Source organism: Carettochelys insculpta, chromosome 18, assembly GCF_033958435.1.
Source record: "Carettochelys insculpta isolate YL-2023 chromosome 18, ASM3395843v1, whole genome shotgun sequence".
Taxonomy (NCBI): domain Eukaryota; kingdom Metazoa; phylum Chordata; order Testudines; family Carettochelyidae; genus Carettochelys; species Carettochelys insculpta.
This window is the reverse complement of record NC_134154.1, coordinates 9290087-9309384: the sequence shown is the minus strand read 5'-3', so window position 1 is coordinate 9309384 and position 19298 is coordinate 9290087. Positions and strand designations below refer to the sequence as shown.

The following is a 19298-nucleotide window of genomic DNA, read 5'->3' as shown; positions in this document are numbered from 1 at the left end:
GGTGAGAGGACTGCATGGCAGCTGCAATGGAGGAGGTGGCGGCTCCTCCAAGCCACAGCAGAGGTAAGTCCCTTTACTTAATTTTTTTTTCTGGAAGTGGGGCTGACGGATTTAGGATTTTACTGGCCTCAGTGAACTTTGGGAATGACGGGGGGATGTTTGTTGTTCCCGAAGTCCACTAAATCGGGGTCCGTAAAATCAGGGGTTTACTGCAACACTATTTTCTTTCTCCCACCTTTCATTTGTCACGTCTACTTGGACTGTAGCTCTTTACGGGATAGGCTGCCTCTCGCCGCACCTACCACAATGGGGCCTCAATCGTCCATGAGGCTCCAAGGTGCTACTGTAACACAAAACAATAAGAACAGGACAGCTCGGGAATGGACTAGCAGAGACTTAGGCTGGACCTGCGTTGACAGAACTCATGGAACGTCCACGCTATAAATATGTTCTGTCCAGAAACTGTCACCAGAATCAGGGAGGTCGCCATGTTAGTCGGTAGCTTCGAGAACAACAAGAAGTCTTGTGGCACCTTAGAGACTAACAGATCTTTTGGAGCATCAGCTTCCGTGGGCAAAGACCCGCTTCATCATGAAGCGGGTCTTCGCCCACGGAAGCTGATGCTCCAAAAGATCTGTTAGTCTCTAAGGTGCCACAAGACTTCTTGTCGTCACCAGAACGCAGCAGTTTTCTCGGGAGAGCTAAGTCACTCCTGTATGAGGCATAAAGCCAGTCAAGAGATTCTGTCGACAAAAAATTAGGGTAGACGCTCCATGGGGCCCTCTGTTGACAGAGGGCTTCAGATTCACCAGTCAGCCCTTTCTGCCGAGCTTCCAGTTGGCTGTTCTGTCAACAGAGGGCGTCAACAGGGGGAGCCTCTATTCGTGGTGGATGCGTCGTTCTGTCGACAGAGGTTCTGTCGGGAAATACGTCCCAGCAGTAAGCTCTGTTGACAGGCTCTGTAGTGTAGACCCAGCCTTAGTGCTGCAGCTGATATTGTGGAAACGATGTTGGAAATCTTTCAGAGAACTTATTTACCCACATTTAGGCCTGATCTCAGAATCCTGGTCTCTGCTTACACAAATTAAATTCCGCACACGTCTACTCACACTTTGCCAGTGAAAACAGCCCTTTGGCACTTCGAACAGTTTTAGTTTCTTTGTGAACATTAATGAAAAATGGGCTGCTGCAAACCGGTTCGAAGGGCTGTGGTGTTTACAAATTCTGAACTGGTTTGTTTAAAGGGCACACAGCTGGTTGTATGTCCATAAAAAGACACGTGCATGCACTGTTTCACATGACACAGATGGAAGCCATTTAGCTATGGGTTAGAAAATTTACCCCACATCGGCCTCTGGCCAGCATTCTGAGTCACTCACCTTGAGAGCACCAAAAATTAAAGCGATTGCTGCCGCTTTAATAATGTACCGTAACGATCATCTCGAAGCTTACTTTCACAAATGCAAAGTTGCTTTTCATTGGCCCACGGTACTTGCAAACACAGCACTACACAGTTACCAAAATTACAGTGAACTAGCAGCAATGGAAATATATTGGTGTAAATAATAGACATAGGGAGGTCAGTGTAAGCAGTATTCTCTGTAAAAAGCAAGGAGGAAACAGCCAACTACCTCATTGTTGTTTTTTCTTTTTTTCTCTCTTTCACATCTTGAGAGCTTTAGCCAGTCAGTGTTTGTCTCCCTTATTCAGGTGTGAGCATGAACATTCAGCCCATGTACCTGGGGGAAAGCGCTCCCAAGAAGCTCCGAGGAGCAGTGACCTTGACTTCTGCATCCTTTACTGCCCTGGGGTTGGTGCTAGGACAAGTGGTTGGCATTAGGTAATGTATAAACTTCATTATACTTCTGATTCATTAACTCTCTTCTTTCTTTCCGCCACCTTCTTTTCTGGTTCATATGCTGCCGCCTACCTTGGAAGGCACATGGAAAGCACGTGATGATGGGGCTGTCCATAAACCATAAAACAGATTTTATGGTGATTTTGCAGGACTCATTCACTGCTTGGAACACTGAAATAAACATGCAAAATAAGGACCTGTCCCCACAACTGCGTCACTGTTTCGTGGGCAGCCCCACGTAAATATTCTGGGTATACATAAGAGCACCATTTTCACTTACTTGGCTTTCAGCGGATGTTCAACATGAGCATAACCTGCATAAATTTGGGATTGTGTGGACCAAATTCTGCAGTGACGATGCCTTCAAGGGAAACATGCCTGAGTATTCCTGGGCTGAATTTAGCATTGCGTCTTAGCGGAGAAGATGGAAGTGAGTATGTGGGGAGAGACTTTTGCGTGAGCTGCTTTTTCTGCTACAAGCCCACCACTGCCACGTTTGGACCATGTTTTTTATCATGCTGGTTGATTATCCAAGTGGTGCAATACCTATACTTAGCTTGTCTATGCTGCTGTTGATTAGTGGAGCTGAAAAGACTTTACAAACAAGGTCAGTGTCATTATCCCCATTTCACATCTGAAGAAACTGAGACACCCAGCTGTGAAATGACTTGCTCAGGGTCACGCTGAAGTCCGGTGGTAGAGCCAGGAACAGAATCTTGGTCTGCCAAGTCTCAGACCAAGTTGCACTACTTTGCTCCTTGTACCCGGTGTGTAATTTGTACCACCATTTATGCCACCTCTGATTTTGGCCCAGAAACCTCTGTGGGAGCTGCATTTTTTTTATCCAGCTTGCATCTCACCTTGTGTCTGAAGCAGGTCCACATGTTTGAGAAATGGCCTCCTGACCATAGTCAACCTAAAAACCTGCTGTTCCGTCAGTCCCAAAAGATACACGTTGCCATGGTGTTCCTGGATCAATCCTGTACATTACACAGCACACGACTTACTTTGATCTGGCTATCCTGAAGTAACAGCAGTATTTCCCTGTCATGGGTGACAATCACTAGGGTTGAGCCAACCATCCCAGGAGATGCAGAACAGGAAGCCACGAGAGAACTGTAAGCAGAAGAAAAGGTGTCTGGATGAAACCTTAAAAGTGCGATGAAAAAACCTTCAGTACCAGAATGACTGCACAGCTTGATCTGCAGCCCAGAGAGACCTCTTCTGCTCTATGGCAGTCTTCACAACCACCCTCTTTTGAAAAGCGCATTCTCCCTTCCCTTGTGCTTAAAACAGTCCAGGAAGGTCTCATAGTCTGATAGTGATTCCTCCCAAACTCTTCTGTCCCTGGATAACTCACTTACTCATCTCAAGCTGTGGATGAACTTCTCCCAGCGCGGAGATTCTTTAACCTTGTCCCATCTCTCCAGGTAGACAGGATTGCCTTCTCTTTTAAAAACAGCTGTCTGACCTATAAAAGCAGCAGTATGGACTAGGTGCAGGAGTGGCGGGGAGTTGTGGTGTGACACAATGTGTCCCAACCCCCCCAGTGTGAGCTTTGGGAGCCTCTGGTTGTAACCAAAAAATCCTGTTCAGGTGGATTTTTTCTAACCCTTCATTCTGCGGCTGTCATTAGGCCTCTGACCTACTGCTGTCTTGTCACCGCTCAGCACCAAACCAGCTTGCAGATAGGTACCATTCCCTCTAAGGTCTCCCCTCGCAAGGAGTCACTTATGAGGCAAAAGACCCTGTCACCTTTACTGTCAACCTCAGCTGCCTCTCAAACGCGATGCACAAATGCTTTATAGCCCAGAGAATGACAGCACAGGTGACCGTCAAATCCAGCTTTCCTAGCAGCTCACCTCGCCAGCTCAGAACACCGTACTTTGCCTTGCAACATATTGTATTGATCTGCGTTGTTTTATTTTTCTCCAGAGAACTGCTAGGTGGCGAGGAGAGCTGGCCTCTTCTTTTAGCTAGCAACGTGGTGCCTGGGCTGATCCAGCTGATGACTCTGCCTTGGTTACCAGAAAGCCCCAGGTACCTCTTGATTGACCGAGGCGACAAGGAATCCTGCATCTGTGGTGAGTGCAAAGGGGTTGTGCTCGTGTCCAATTCAACACGGCTGGTGCCGATGAGTTTTGTTGGACACGTTACGTCGCTTAGTGCAGCGTATTTCATGGGGAGCAAGCAGCGTGAAAGGTACGATTTTCCCACAGTCACTCACCTGCCCTCTAGTGCTGTGGGCTGCCTTTAATAAACACCTATTGGCTTTGCCCAAGCCATGCACACGCTGCTTTCTGGTGAACATTTAGGGTGACACTTTTCAAAAACAGTGGCCCATGTTCTTTGTGCATAAAACATGTACACAAAAGTACAGCCTCAGCTGCTGATGCACTTGGATACAGTAAAGCCCTGAGTTACGCACAACCCCCCCCCCCCCATAACTCAAATTTCGTGCAAGTCGAGGGGGGAGACCCCTCCCTTCTCCTCCGAGCCCCTGGGAGCCTGGAGCAAGCAGCAGAGCACTGTAAGAAGCAGCCCGGCGGCTTCCCCCACACCCCCAGGCTCCAGCCTCCCGCTTCCCCCATACGATACGCATGTCGAAACCACATAAAGCAGGGGTTTACTGTCCTCTTAGGTAGGCAGCCACTTCACCATAGCCGCGTCTACACGTGCCAGCTACTTCAAAGTAGCCGCGCCAACTTTGAAATAGCGCCCGCCACGGCTACACGCGTCAGGCGCTATTTCAAAGTTGAAATTGACGTAAGGCAGCGAGACGTCGAAGTCGCTATCCCCATCAGGAGATGGGAATAGCGCCCCTACTTCAACGTTGAATGTCGAAGTAGGGCACGTGTAGACGATCCGCGTCCCACAACATCGAAATAGCGGGGTCTGCCATGGCGGCCATCAGCTGAGGGGTTGAGAGACGCTCTCTCTCCAGCCCCTGCGGGGCTCTATGGTCACCATGTGCAGCAGCCCTTAGGGTCTGCAACCAGTTGTCGGCTCTGTGGATCTTGTGCTGTGGATCTTTAGTGCAAGTGTGTCTGGAAGGGGCCCTTTAAGGGAGTGGCTAGCTGTTGCCCTGGAAGTGCTAGTCCGCCCTGTGACCCTGTCTGCAGCTGTTCCTGGAACCCTTATTTCAATGTGGGCTGCTTTGGCGTGTAGACGCTCCCCTGCAGCGCCTACTTCAATGTGGTGCTGCCCAACGTAGACGTTGAACGTCGACGGCACCAGCCCTGGAGGACGTGTAGACACTATTCATCAAAATAGCTTATTTCGATTTCGCTACATCGAAATAAGCTATTTCGATGTAGCATACACATGTAGACGTAGCTCATTTGTGTGTGCAGTTACCAGAGCTGTACATGCAAACAAGAGTGACTTGTCTCCCCCTTTTCAGCATGCTGCCCTCAGTTTTGTTTTATGGTAGGTCACTGTGAATGTTACGCAAAGGGCAGGCAGGGTAAATAAATCATTCTTTCTTTCTTCCAAACTAAAACAAAGTTTACACGATAACTGCTTTTCGACCTGATAAGGTACTTTTTTGTTACTGCAAATTACTTTTTCACTACTGCTAGGGGTCTAACAACTATTATCATGTAACCTGCTCTCTGTTTAAGGAGACCAATACAAAATGAAAGCTAGATAAAGATTTTAGTGGCCAAATATGAATCCACTTCACATATGGAAATTTGTTGACATTTGTAACATACAAATTTCCATACGTGGACCAGGCTGGAATTAGCTTCCATTAAACATGTGATGTGCACCACAAAAATAAAATAAAATAAAATAAAATCTAAACACCTTTAGATTCATTGGAGAGCTACAACACAGTAATGTTTTCTCTGTAAGAGTCAGAAGCATGGTTTCTGAAATTGTACGGGTAGGAAATAGTCCCTGGTAGGAAAGTTGCCTGGACTCTGTCACATCTTTTCCCTGAAGTCTCATAAAACTTTGTAATAGCTTAGCTTCATCAAGCATAGCATCTCTTGTCTTTTCTGCTTATCAAAGGTGATTTCTTGGATCACAAAATTCTACCGCTAAGCTGCTTACTGTGACTGTCACTGGCCACCCAATCCCTCACTCCCACAGGGATGAATTGCTGAAGGTAAAGTCCTTTCAGACAATAGAAACACAGCACCTTTTCCTCTTGCAGCATTGCAGAAGCTGAGAGGTAATGATGACCTGAGCAGTGAGCTGGAGGAAATGTTAGCAGAACAGGCTGCCACCAAAGGTCAGAGGGCAAAGAGGCCGTGGGAGCTGTTCCGGAATCCGGCTGTAAGATGGCAACTAATAAGCATCATTGTGCTAAGCAGTGCCATGCAGCTCTGTGGAAATGACTCGGTAAGCATGATAGCCACCTTATCATCAGCAGGTACCGGATGTGAGACTATAATTCAAGTAAGATGTCACTTTTTGGGCAAACTGAGGCTGAGAATCTCCCCCGCCCCAGATCTGTAAGGGTGGGGGGCAAGTTAGCCATTTCCCCTGCTGAGTTCATCTTGAGGCTCTCCAGGGAGCAGCGTGAACCTACCAAAGCAGGAGGAATGCATGGAGGGAACTGAAATAAAAGCAGGGAAAATATGGACAAAAAAGATGTGGGTACACAGGCTAGCTCCGTGCTCAGATGTCCCCCTAAATGGATGGTGCAAAAATCTTTTTCCATCCACTCACAGGTGGGAAAAGGTGGATAAGGAAAGGTCAGACAGAGGTGCCCAAGAAACTGGAAAACAAGGATATGTGAATGTTGATCATAGAATCCTAGGGCTGGAAGGGACCTCAGGAAGTCATCAAGTCCAGCCCCCTGCCTGAAGCAGGATCCTGCCCAATCAAATTATCCCAGGACGGATTTTGTCAACCTGGGACTTAAAAACCTGTGAGGATGGAGATTCCATCACCTCTCTAAGTAACGCATTGCAGCACTTCACCAATAATGGAAAGAGTTGCATACAGATCTTCTGGGATACCACAAACCATGAAATGGCAGAGAGTGCCCAGCATTGCTTAAGAGTGGTCCCTGTCATACCTGGTACATTGAGCACAATGAAAAGGGTCATTTTTGTTTGGGGGAGAGGGCTGCAGTTGATGTGCTTCTCTTTGATTACACTATTGAAATAACACTGCAGTTCCTTATTGTCTACTTTGCAGTTGTTTGTATGGTGAAATAGCAGACATCCGTACCCCGAAATAGCACATGCAGTCCACACATAGCGTGGGTGACAGCGTTACTCTCCAGATCAGGACGGGGGAACATGGTGCCTGAGAAGGTGGAACTAGCAGTGGTTTGCAGTTGCAAGACAACATCTCTTATGGTTCCCTTTTCTTCCCAGATGTATTTTTATGCCTCCTATGTGTTCCAAGAGGCTGGAATTCCATATGATAAAATCCAGTATGTCGCTATCGGCACAGGGTGCTGTGAATTGATCACCGCCGTTACTTGTGTAAGAACCTCTAATGCATTTTGCTTGCATAAGCAGACTTCAGTGATGTACATCAGGCAATTTCATACCTAGAATAACTTTCCCCCAAAGAAGCCCATTGCAAATTGTCTCTTCAGCCATCGCTAAACCTGCCAGTGTTCATTTTTCAGGCATTAGGAGATTTGCAATTTTAAAAAAGTGCTGTGTTTTTATAAGGCGCTTGCTACAAAAGAATTCTGTTTGTTAGTGTTTCAGTGGACTCCGGCAAAGATTTTTATTAGCGAATATGGCAATAGTGAATATTGCAGTTCTTTTGTGCCCCCGGTCTCTGAAGCCCAGCTTCTCCAATTAGACAAAAATACTTTAAATGTGACTTACCGACTGGAGCCAGAGTAATTATTTGTCATGTCGGCTGCTCTGGGCAAGGCCTTATTGGCTGGGAGAGAACAGCATTTTTATAGTGGCTGAAGAAAACATTGTAATAGGATAGTCACAGAGAGGCAACTGTGTTAATCTGTATCTTTACAAAACAAAAAAGCAGCCCTGTAGCACTTTAAAGACTAAAAAAATAATTTTTTAGGTGATGAGCTTTCATAGGACAGACCCACTTCATCCTATAATAGGATGTATACAGAAGAGACCCTCATCTCTGGGTTCCCAGTGAATGCTACAATTGGAACTCCCCAGTTCAGTTCAGTTGGGTTGCCTGCCTCCTCTGATGCAGGTCATAACTTGCAGTCTTTGCACCTGCAATCTCTCTTCACAGTTTAATGTCCTAACTGCACAGGTTAGAACAATGAGGAGTCCTGTCGCACCTTAAAGACTAATGATTTTGGAGCAGGGAGCATAAGTATTTGTTGGTAAAACCCACTTCATGAGATGAACTGGAATGGAAATACAAAGGCAGGTGAGGTGTATATGTAAGAAAAGTACTGCAAAAGAAAGAAGTTGCTATCCGACAGGGTGATCTGTTGGCGTGACTGTGGCCAGTCAACGTAACTGATGGGGAGAGACAATGTAAAACCCTTAATATTCTGAAATACTGTCTCCTTGTGGCAATTTACAATAAATGCAACACTCCTGGAGGACCTCCAGCCTTACTGATTCAATAAGTTTTGGTCAGTTTTACTTCCTCTAAAATAAACAAGGAAGAAAATAAACTCAAGCAGCAGACAGAGAAATAGACCCTTTGTCTCTTCAGCTTGTTACTTTGCAGTCAAACATTTCTTTTAACTTCTCATTATCTTGTGACAACTCATATGTCTCTTCTGGATGCTCTCAGAGTATTACAGTACATTTTCCCTCTGCTTGCAATCTCCGAGGCAGCACACAGATTGATAGATGAAGCTTAGAAAAGTGGAGACTAAAGGGGGATATGATAGAAGTCATATCATGACTGGTATGGAGAAAGTAAACAAAGAAAAGTTATTTGCTTGTTCCAATAATGCAAGAACTAGGGTCACTAAATGAAATTAATAGGTAGCAGGTTTAAAATAGACAACAGGAAGTATTTCTTCATGCAACACACACAGTCAATTTGTGGAACTCCTTGCTAGAGGATGTTGGGAAGACCAGGACTTTAACAGGATTCAAATAAGAGCTAGATAAGTTCATGGAGGATAAGCTAATAGCCAGGATGAGTAGGAATGGTGTCTCACGCCTCTCTTTATCAGAAGCTGAGAATGGATGACTGAAGAGGGATCACTTGATGATTACTTGTTCTGTTCACTCCCTCTGGGGCACTTGGCATTGGCTGCTGTCAGAAGACAGGACACTGGGCTAGATGGACCTTTGGTCTGACCCAGGGTGGCTGTTCTTATGTTTCTTTTGGAGAGCTTCAACTCTCTGCTCCATACAGGCCTACCTGCAGCAAAAGGCGGCAGTTGTGATGTATCCTTGATATCTCATGGTCCAGCCTGACTGACTCCCATGGCCACACCCCCTATTACTGCACGAGCTTCCCTCTTTTTTCTAAGGAATGGGTAGTGCCCCCGAAGTAAGTTGCATGGCAAGAATAAGTGATGCCTGGGAAGTTCACACCCTCAGCATCACCCCTTCCCACACTCACCGGTAGTACCGCCTCATTTCCCATGAGTGCAGGGGCAGTCCCACAGAGTGGCGCAACCTGAAAAGAGTGCGAGCTTCCTAGCTCACACTACCCCTAGCTTGCGCCATTCCAGGGTAGGGGTGCGAACTGTCCCACACACACCGGAAGCGGTGCAGGTCTTCTGTGTGAAGAACAGGCATGGGTGGAGCAGGGGCTGGGAAGGGTGGGAAAGGGTTGGGGGCCTGGGCAGGATCGGAGAGGCAGGTGCATAAGAGGGAAGAAGAGGGGCAGGGGCAGAGATGGGGCAGGGGCACGTGGCTCGTGCCCCCTCTGGAATCCCTGCAACAGTCACATCTGATGGCAGGCTAACCATGAATGGGAGAGAAAGGAATGTGGGTGAGTGGCCCGAGTATATGAGGTGTCCTTGTGTTGCTTTGTTTCAGAATGCCATAATAGAGCGTGCTGGTCGGCGATTGCTGGTTCTAGGGGGCTACAGCCTCATGGCAATATGGGCCATTGTTTTCATGGTTGCTTTATCCCAGCAGGTAAGAACCTGTGTTGAATTAATGAAGTGAAATAACTTCTGGTTGTGCCTCCAGTCCTGATGGGGATATTAAGGAGGGGCAAGTAATTATAAGTGCCTCAACTTACATTTCCTTTTTCTCTGTGGGAATAGAGTCGGATTAGCTGGATGCCTTACCTCAGCATGGCCTGCATTTTCGCCTATATCCTGAGCTTTGGAATTGGACCAGGTCAGTTATCTGAGCTTTTTCACTCACCTGTTGAGCTACCGCCAGGGCTGAACCTCGTACTTAGCCACATCACATTTGAATGAAAGACACATTACCACTCCTTCTTTCCTGATTGTTCCTTTCCAGAGGTCTGAGTTTCATCCAACACATGCACTGAAGTCCCCCAGAAAGATCATCTTTTCTTCTTTAGGGGTCTCTGATAAAATGGTTCCCAGCTGAGAGCAGAAATCTTCCTTTACATCATCACTGGCATGCAGTGTTGGTGCATATGGGCTCACAATAGTTTCCTGCTGGTTTTTAGTGAGCCTCAGTCAAAATGTCACGAGCTGCTCCGTGATAACAACTGGTACCTCAGAGAGGCATCTTACAAGCTTGTTCTTTATAGCAAAACACACACCATGCAATCGAGGTTCATCCAAAGATTTTCCCTTCCAGAAGTAAGTATGTCCTCCTGTCTCCTCCCTCACTTGCCCTTCGTCAGTTCTCCCAGTTGTGGACAAGGCAACAATATTGACCCGATTGTTAACCTGATTTAAATCACAAACAACAATGGCTGTACATCACTCTGGTCTGTGAGTTGTCCATCAGGGTATATACGTTCCAAGTTCCAAAATTAAAAGTTTCTTACGTTTTTGACTGATGGGATAATGATGCTGCTGGATGCAGATATCCTGCCAAGAGGAACAGAGGCCAGACTATTTTAGGGCATTTTTTCTAGGCCCCTGTCTATGTGAGGTGAGCAGGACAGGCCCTAAAGAGGACCGCTTAGTCATGGACGCAGCTGTCCAAACCCTTGACCTGCCTCAGTCCTTCAGCAAGATGACTGAATCATAAACCCAATGCCTGTGTGCCAGTCGGTGACTAGGAACTTCCAGCCCTCACTGTCCTGTTCCCATCACCAATCACCACTTGACTTTTGACTTGTGCAAGAGTTGTTTCCCCAAACCTGGAGGATGCCTGGGCAAGACTTTTTTTTTAGAGTGGGGAGACAGATGTACAAGAGTCACTGCACTGTCCTTGACAGAGGGCTTGAAACCAATGGCATGGACCCCAGAAAAATCATGGAGGGGATCCTCAATGAATACACTGTACAGCACTTGGAAGAGGGGAAAACCATCAGGAGCAGTCAACACAGATTCACCAAGGACAAGTCAATAGATGTGATATACCTTGACATTAGCAAAGCTTTTGATACAGTTTCCCACAATATTCTTCCCCACAAGTTAAAGTAGTATGGATTGGATAAAGGGACTGTAAGGTGGATAGAAAGCTGACTAGAGGGTCAGACCCAACTGGTAGCAATCAATGGCTCAATAGCTGGTTGGTGGTTTGCCTCAAGTGAAGTGCTCCAAGGATCAGTTCTAGGGCTGGTATCGTTCAACATCTTTATTAATGACCTGGATTTGCAGATGACACGAACGTAGCAGAACAAGTAGATATATTGGAGGGTAGGGATAGGGTCCAGAGTGACCCAGCTAAATTGGAGAATTGGGCCAAAAGAAGTCTGATAAGGTTCAACAAAGAAAAGTGTACAGTCCTGCACTTGGGATGGAGGCATTGTTATAGTCTGGGGACCGACTGGCTAAATAGCAGTGCAGCAGAAAAGGACCTGGGGATTACAGTGGATGAGAAGCTGGATAGGAGTCAACAGTGTGCTCTTGTAGCCAAGAAGGCTAATGGCATATTGAGGTGCATTAGAAGGAGCATTTTCAGCAGATCTAGAGAAATTATTACTACACTGGTGAGACCACATCTGGAGCATTGCATCCAGTTCCAGGTCCCCCAGTGCAGAAAGAATATGGGTGCATTGGAGAGGGTCCAGCAGAGGGCAATGAAAATGGTTAGGGGGTCTGGAGCATGTGACCTATGAGGAGCGGCTGAGGCTTATCTAGTTTGCAGACGAGAAGATTGAGGGGCAATTTGACATCAACTTCAACTTCTTGAAGGGGGCTCCAAAGAGGGTGGAAAGAGGCTGTTCTCAGTAGTGACAGCAGAACAAGAAGCAATGGTCTCAAGTGACAGAGGGGGAGGGGGAGGTTGGATATTAGGAAAAACTATTTCACCAGGAGGGTGGTGAAGCACTGGAATGTGTTACCTAGAGAGGTGGTGAAATCTCCATCCCTAGAGGTTTCTAAGTCCCAGCTTGATAGCGTCCTGGCTGGGATGATTTAGTCAGGATTGATCCTGCTTTAGGCAGGGAGCAGGACTTGATGACCTCCTGTGGTCCCTTCCAGCCCTAGGATTCTAGGATTCTATGATGATTAGAAATCTTCCATCAGCTGCATTCGCCTCATTTGCCTTTACAGCCATTATAACATTACACAACAGTTTAACCTCCATTGTGCAGTTATGCTCTGTCTGCTTTGACATTGAGGACTCCATGGATTATACTTTGTCTGGAACCTCATCCTTGACCATTTCGCCATGGGTGACCATAAATGACTACATGACTCAGGCAGCATTGCTCTCGGGATCACTGAAACACACAAGCCTCTCCACGAAGAGGTTGTGATCCATGTACAGGAGAGAGAGAAAGAGTGTGTGTGTGTGTGTACACATGTGGGCATGATTCTCTGCTCGTGTCAGTATAAAACTTGTGCAAGCAAAAGGAGAACTAACTTTTACTGTCAAAGCAGTATTTTAGTTGAAAGTAACTTCCAGTGAGTTATCTCTAGACCATGTACCTGCAATGTCTCAGCACTGATTACATTTTTAAACCATTTTTGCCAGTCTAACGTTGAAAATATGAAGGAGTTCTGATTATAAACATTTCTTGGCAGCTCATTGCATTAGCAGATGGCTCATATAGCTGGGCATTTCTTAATTTAAATCAACTTAAAACTTCCATATTGCAGTTAGGTCCATTGCTATGTTTTCTGGACATGGTGACTGAAAGGACAATAGGCAATAGTTGATTAATCGATTATTAAAATCGATTAATAATTGGTCCCTGTCCTTTTAATATCCTTTTACATATTTGTCATCACAAGTTTTCCAGTTTTTACGTTTCAGATGGATACATTTATTCACAAATTCTTTTTCTAGCTGGTGTGACAGGAGTTCTGCCGACCGAGATTTTTGATCAAATGTCTCGTCCAGCTGCGTACATGATCTGTGGCTCTCTGCTCTGGTCCAATCTATTTGCAGTTGGAATGGCCTTTCCATTTATTGTGGTAGGTTTGGCAGCTGATACCACCCATCTAGAGTTTTTTTAGTTCAGAAACAAGTGCTCCTGCACAACAGCCAACAGGAACATTTAGGCTATGTCTACACTAGCACCCCCCTTTTGAAAGGGGGATGCTAATGGGACACTTTGGGATATGCTAATGAGGCGCTGCAATGAATATGCAGTGCCTCCTTAGCATAATGGTGGCCACAGGGCTTAAAAGCTGCTGCTTGCGATCGCGTGTGGCTCATCTACACGGGGTCCTTTTTGAAATCCTCTTATTCCTATAACCAAATAGGAATAAGGGGATTTTGACGTCTGTGGGGTCCCTTCAAAAAGGACCCCGTGTAGACGAACCACATGATTGAAAGCAGCACTTTCGAAGTGCCGCAGCCATTATTATGCTAATGAGCTGCTGCATATTCATTGCAGTGCCTTATTAGCCTATTCAGAAGTGTCTCATAAGTATCCCCCTTTCGAAAGGGGGGTGCTAGTGTAGACTCGGTCTTACTGGAGGAGTCTGGGTCTGTAGAATCTTCACTGTGGTGACTTTGGCTAAAAGCTGGAACAGGAGTGCTTGGGAGAAGTCTCTTAGCCATGATTCCTACTGCTTCCATATAGTGATTTCTGCCGGGAAAGGTTGGGATTGGAATCATTTAGTGTCCCTGCCAGCCACCGTTCCCATTCTGTCTCTAGCATGGAAAGGTCGGGAGAGGAGGCGTTATTAACCTGCGGGGAGAAGTTGGGAATGCAGAGACTGTGGGCTCTTCCAGGCATGCTCCTGTATTATTCTGTACAGTGAATCCTGAACAGAGAAGCTGTTTTTACATCATTCTTTAGCATGAGGTATACTGAGGGTTAGGAGAAGAGATTGAATGCACCTGTCCTCAAGCCATATCTCCCAAACTTTCCACTTCAGCAGCAGCAGTCTGCCCTCAGAAACGACATTTATAACACAAATGAAGCAAGATCATATTGCCAAGGATGAATATCTCATTGTCAGTCCTTTTAGAGGAGAGCTGCTTACTCGCCTATGTGAGCTCCTGAGGATTAACATATTTCCTAAGTGAAGCTATCATACATAGGAGACCATTTGTAGAGGGGCCTTGCCTCATACAATGGTATCTTTCCAATACTTTTCCTTTTTTCCCCTGCAGGAAGGTCTTGCTCATTTCTGCTACCTTCCATTCTTCACGGTTTGTGTCTGCACTGCTCTCTACGTTGGTTTTTTCCTTCCCGAGACAAAGGGGAAGACCTTCCTGGAAATCTCCAAGGAATTCAACAAGCGCAATTCCAAAGCTCCAACACATGAGAAGTTTTGGAAAGGCCCTGAAGAAATAAAATCCACCATGTTATAGTCTGAGAATGAGGCGAGATGGCCCAGTGATTGGAAAATATCCTAAGACTTCATTTTTCTTCTTAGGGTGGAGACAGAAGAGGCGGGGGCTAGGAGAATACTCTACTCTGGGTAGGGTAATGGAAAGTTTTCATACAAAAGCAGGAAGTTCAGCTGACGTTTCACTTCATTTATTAAAAAGAGTTTGCTCTGAATTTCTGCTTAGAATAGTAGCATTTATTGCACAACATCCTTTGCCAACTAATGGAAGCATCCACAGCAATATGCTACTTTGACAAAGCGTTTTGAAAGCTTCTTTTTAAAAAAAAATTGGTCTCACTATATAGCATTATAAATGGCTTATAAAGGATTAATAGATTTTATAAGTATGTTACAGACAAGTATGCATTATAGATTATAAGCACATTAGCAGAAGGTGCTATTGATAGTTAAAACTTGTCTCTCATTAAATCACGATTTCATGGCTACCATGAAAATTGTAAAACTGCCCCAGAACAATTAATGTTAGACAATTTCAGGGACAGTATGAATTTTACAACTAAATTTAATCCGTTTCAAGGATGGAATGCTTGAAGGTTAGGATGAATTTTATAAGTAATATAAGTCAATTTCAAGGATGGAATCGGTTTCTGACTTTGAAATTGCTTAAATTTACTTGTAAAATTCCATCTTTGAAATTCACTAAAATTAGCTGTAAAATGTATTCCATGCAAACTTCATGAAATTCACTACCTTGCTATTTAAACTGTTGTGGATTTTCTAAAAAAAGAATTGTGATTTATACACGGGTCTAGTTAAAAGCCACTTTCTGACCTTCTGACTTCTGTAATAATCTATAATAGTGATGTACTCTGTATTAAAAAATATGTGAATCATTCATTAACCCAATAATTCATTAATCTTTTACAAGCCCTTTATACATGGAACAGTAAGATAACGTATGGCCAAATAATGTGGACATTAACAAAGATTTCCCCCTTCCTCCTGTCTCCCATTCGCCAACGAAGTCATGACTTTTGATTTATTATTAATTTTAGAAAATACTAAAGAAATCTTTAGATGACTTTCGGGGGGGGGGGTAATATACACCTGCCAGGAGCAAGAGTAACTTCTCACTGTCTTGTCCTGCATACTTATCTTCTGTTTTACATCTCATCTAGTTACCCCTCCCAGTTGTGATTTTGATAGCCTCATCCATCCCAATAAGGAGCTTTGGTGCTGTTTGTGTCAGTGATGAGATTAGCTGTTTTTTGTGGGGGGGGCGGTGTTTTGTTTGTTTTTTTTAAATTCCTTTCACTCAGGTGCAGCACAGGAAGTTAATCTGAGGAGACAAGGATCAGAGAGGTAGCTGAGTTCGTCTGTATCTTCAAAAACAACAAGAAGTCCTGTGGCACCTTATAGACAAACAGATATTTCGGAGCATAAGCTTTCGTGGGCAAAGACCCGCTTCATCAGATGCATGACAAAGCATGGATCTGATGAAGTGGGTCTTTGCCCATGAAAGCTTATGCTCCAAAATATCTGTTAATCTGAGGAGAGTTGATTTTAAACTGTAATATTATTTTCCAGCCACATTTGATTGAGAATTTACCTGCCACTTGAGAGCAGGAGTTTCACTGGTTGAAGCCAAAAACACCATGATATGTGATTTGTTCTTGAACATCTTGCCACTTAATCAAGTGGCATAATAATGGATCTAGATGCCTGGGTTTAGACACCCAAGTCGGAAAACTTGGCTCAAAAAGTCTAGCACTTTAAAAGGGTCTTCATTTAAAGCACATATATATAGGTTTTCCCCAGAATTAGCCTCTGATTGTAAGTGCTATGACTCATCACATTGTATGTAAATATACAAATGCATTAGGTACACTGACATCCTCTGTCATGCCTTGCACCTCAGCTGCCCCAGGTGTGCATATATCTTGGCTGTGTCATTGCTTGCATAAGACAAATGATCTCTATGAAGGCTTAACAATCAGTTGATATTTTTCAAGTTTAAATGGCATGTATTTGGGAGCCCTTTTTTTAAGTGTTACAAACTAGTTATATGTTCTATTTATCTCTCAGCAGTACCAGACACCAATTAAATACTTAAGTATATTTCTTCTTTCACCCTTCTCCACTCAGACAATGTCTGCCTCACTATAAACCTCTCAACTCTCTACCTCTAACCCTGTCTCTGAAACAAGATTGGCTTTAATGTGATTCAGTTCTTTTTTCAGATGTCAGATGATATTTTATTTCCTAGTATCTCTTCTCACTGCTCATGTTGATGGTATAAAGGGATCTCAAATAGATGCCTCCCTGGTGAGCATTAGTGGGATGTTAATCACTAACCAGAGTAAGAAGGAAAACTCCTCCTGGTATTTAATCAGTGACTTGTTATACATTTAACTTTTGGGCATAGCTTTTGGAATTATTTATTCTCGTCCGGCTCTCTTCATGGCTGGCTGATAGTGATTTATGGACATTTTAAAACTTTTACAGCTACTTCTCTTGCACTGGGTGCATCAGAGGCACATGGGCTCCCAGGAGCACTCTGGATACGTCTCACAGGCTTGGTTCTTCATGTAAGCTCTGCCAAGCTCAGAGTGCAGAGGAGACGCTATCAGGGAGCCACTCATGGAGTCCTGATTCGCAGTTACGTGCATCTAGCTCACGTTCAAGCTGTAGTGGGCAGATGTAACGTATACTGCCCCTGGAGAATCGATGTAGCAAAAGCTTTTTTCCAACCAGTCTACTCTCCTGCGTCCAGTGCCCTACCTCATCATGCAGGCAATGGAGATTTTGGTAAAGACAATAAGGAAGCCAGCAACTGCAGATCAGCCTCTTCCAGCTTTACACCCATAGATTCCCCTTATGTATGGGTAACTTTCCAGTGGCACTCTTTGGCCACTTTAGATAAGCTGTGAAAAGTGAAATTGGCATTGCAGAGGCTCTAGCTCATTGGCAGGAGCCCTTTCCAGGGTACGGAGGGTTGCCAGCACTGAAGTGTTCACCTGTTATAATAGCTGGCATGCTGTATGTTAGTCCCTACCTTAAAGACCCAAACGGCATACCTAGTGTAAGTCCATAAAGGCATCATAAAATCCATTTGACTTCAGTCCAGTCCACTCACGAGCTATTTGACCCAAAGCGCTGAAGGGCTGACGGTCTCTCTCACTTTTTGAAAGACTTGAATGATTGCTTGGGGGATTGTTCTGAGCAAGTTTTGCTTTAGAGGCTGCAGTGAAACTGCTTTTTCCTTTTCTTTCTGTGACTTTCTGGCTTCGTGCGTGAGCCAGGCTTCCACAACCTGACCCGTCCCTCAAACGCCAAAAATGAAACACTCACGAGACGTCAAGGACATGCTAAGTGGCTGCCAACCGAGCGACAGAGGTGTGCTTCTTGCTGCCCTCTGACTTTGTGTGGTGTCGGTTAACCACTCACATGTTAAAAGTGTGGTGCCCTCATTAGTATTCACTGATTTAGCTATAAGCATGGCCCTTTTGAAAGTTTGGCCAAGTGTAGACACAGCCCAACTGTACTATTTCAGCAACCTGAGAGAAGGATACAGCCATGGTTCATTTAGTACATACCTATTACTGTAGCTCTCGGGCATGTCTATGAGTTCCATCTGTGTTCCCCTCCAGTTTCCATTTACAGCCTGAAAGTGGCTCACAAAGGAGCATATGCAATAGAGAAATTTGATGCCAAACAATTTCCTTTGGACAATTATTTTAAAACTGTAGAGTTTTAAAAAAGCAGTAATCCTGAGTATAGTGAGTTTAAAGGTAAAGTCCTGAAAGTCTGTTAATATACTGGACATGAATGGGAAAGGAAATTTGTTTTGGAGAAAAGAAGAGCTGTGTGACAACTGTTCTATATTTCAGTGTCTAAGCTATGTAATATATAAAAAGATAAATCTGTAATTTGTTTGATATTAGTTTTTTGTTGAATTTTTCTTCACACGCACTATTTATTTTCCTACTGTTGTTTATTTTGCAGCCTCTTGTTAATGGAATCTTTGCTAACAGAGGGTAGAAGTGATATTCACACAATAGTACACAGATACTGGGGCAAAACCAGAATTCTTCAAAAAGTGCCAGCACAGCTTTCATTTTATTTATTTCTTATTTGTATTTCAGTAGTGCCACTGGGCCCCGGTGAATGATCTCGCAGGGCCGTCCTGAGGATTTATGAAATGCTACACAGTACTATTAAGCTGGTGCCCCTATGTCTGAAGACAGCCTGAGGGGAGGTGGGAGGGCCATCTTTTACAGACGTGATGTTATAATCCTCAGCAGCACGAAAGAATACTATAAAGCCAATGTAAACTAAGGCCCTGTAGACTAACAAAGTAAATTCAGAAACTGACAGTATATACCTTATTAAATGGCTTCATTACCATTTGAATGGCTCTTTCACAGGTTCAATGGTCTTCTTATAACTGTCAGGCTTTTTCACTTTTAAGTTAACTACACTCATCCCTCATTTAACGAGTACTTTACTAACAAGTACTCGCTAAAACGAGGAACATATATACCTACCTTTATTCATTAAATGAGTGAACTTCCCCAGCTTATATGAGCGGGGTCCCTGGCTGTGGGGGGGATACCAGCTTTACAACCCCTCAGCAGCCCCAAACTTCCCCTGGTTTTAGACCCCACCCCCCGCATCCCTCAACAGCCCCAGCCTTAGACACTACTCCTC

General features: G+C 44.7%; 1 protein-coding gene across 3 annotated transcripts in view; it reads left to right on the top strand.

The window, feature by feature from the left end:
• The window catches only part of SLC2A11 (solute carrier family 2 member 11), a 32644-nt gene extending 14127 nt beyond the window's left edge, over positions 1 to 18517 (top strand). For 2 of the 3 annotated variants that reach the window (XM_075012717.1, XM_075012718.1), the window contains exons 5-12: positions 1711 to 1840; positions 3794 to 3942; positions 6021 to 6208; positions 7195 to 7305; positions 9775 to 9876; positions 10008 to 10083; positions 13129 to 13256; positions 14407 to 18517. In XM_075012717.1, coding sequence (XP_074868818.1) covers positions 1711 to 1840; positions 3794 to 3942; positions 6021 to 6208; positions 7195 to 7305; positions 9775 to 9876; positions 10008 to 10083; positions 13129 to 13256; positions 14407 to 14607 — 1085 coding nt within the window. In that variant the 3' untranslated portion in view covers positions 14608 to 18517. The remainder of the gene's footprint in view (positions 1 to 1710; positions 1841 to 3793; positions 3943 to 6020; positions 6209 to 7194; positions 7306 to 9774; positions 9877 to 10007; positions 10084 to 13128; positions 13257 to 14406) is intronic. The other variant, XM_075012719.1, reaches the window with a different exon arrangement.
• The last annotated feature ends 781 nt before the right edge of the window (positions 18518 to 19298 follow it).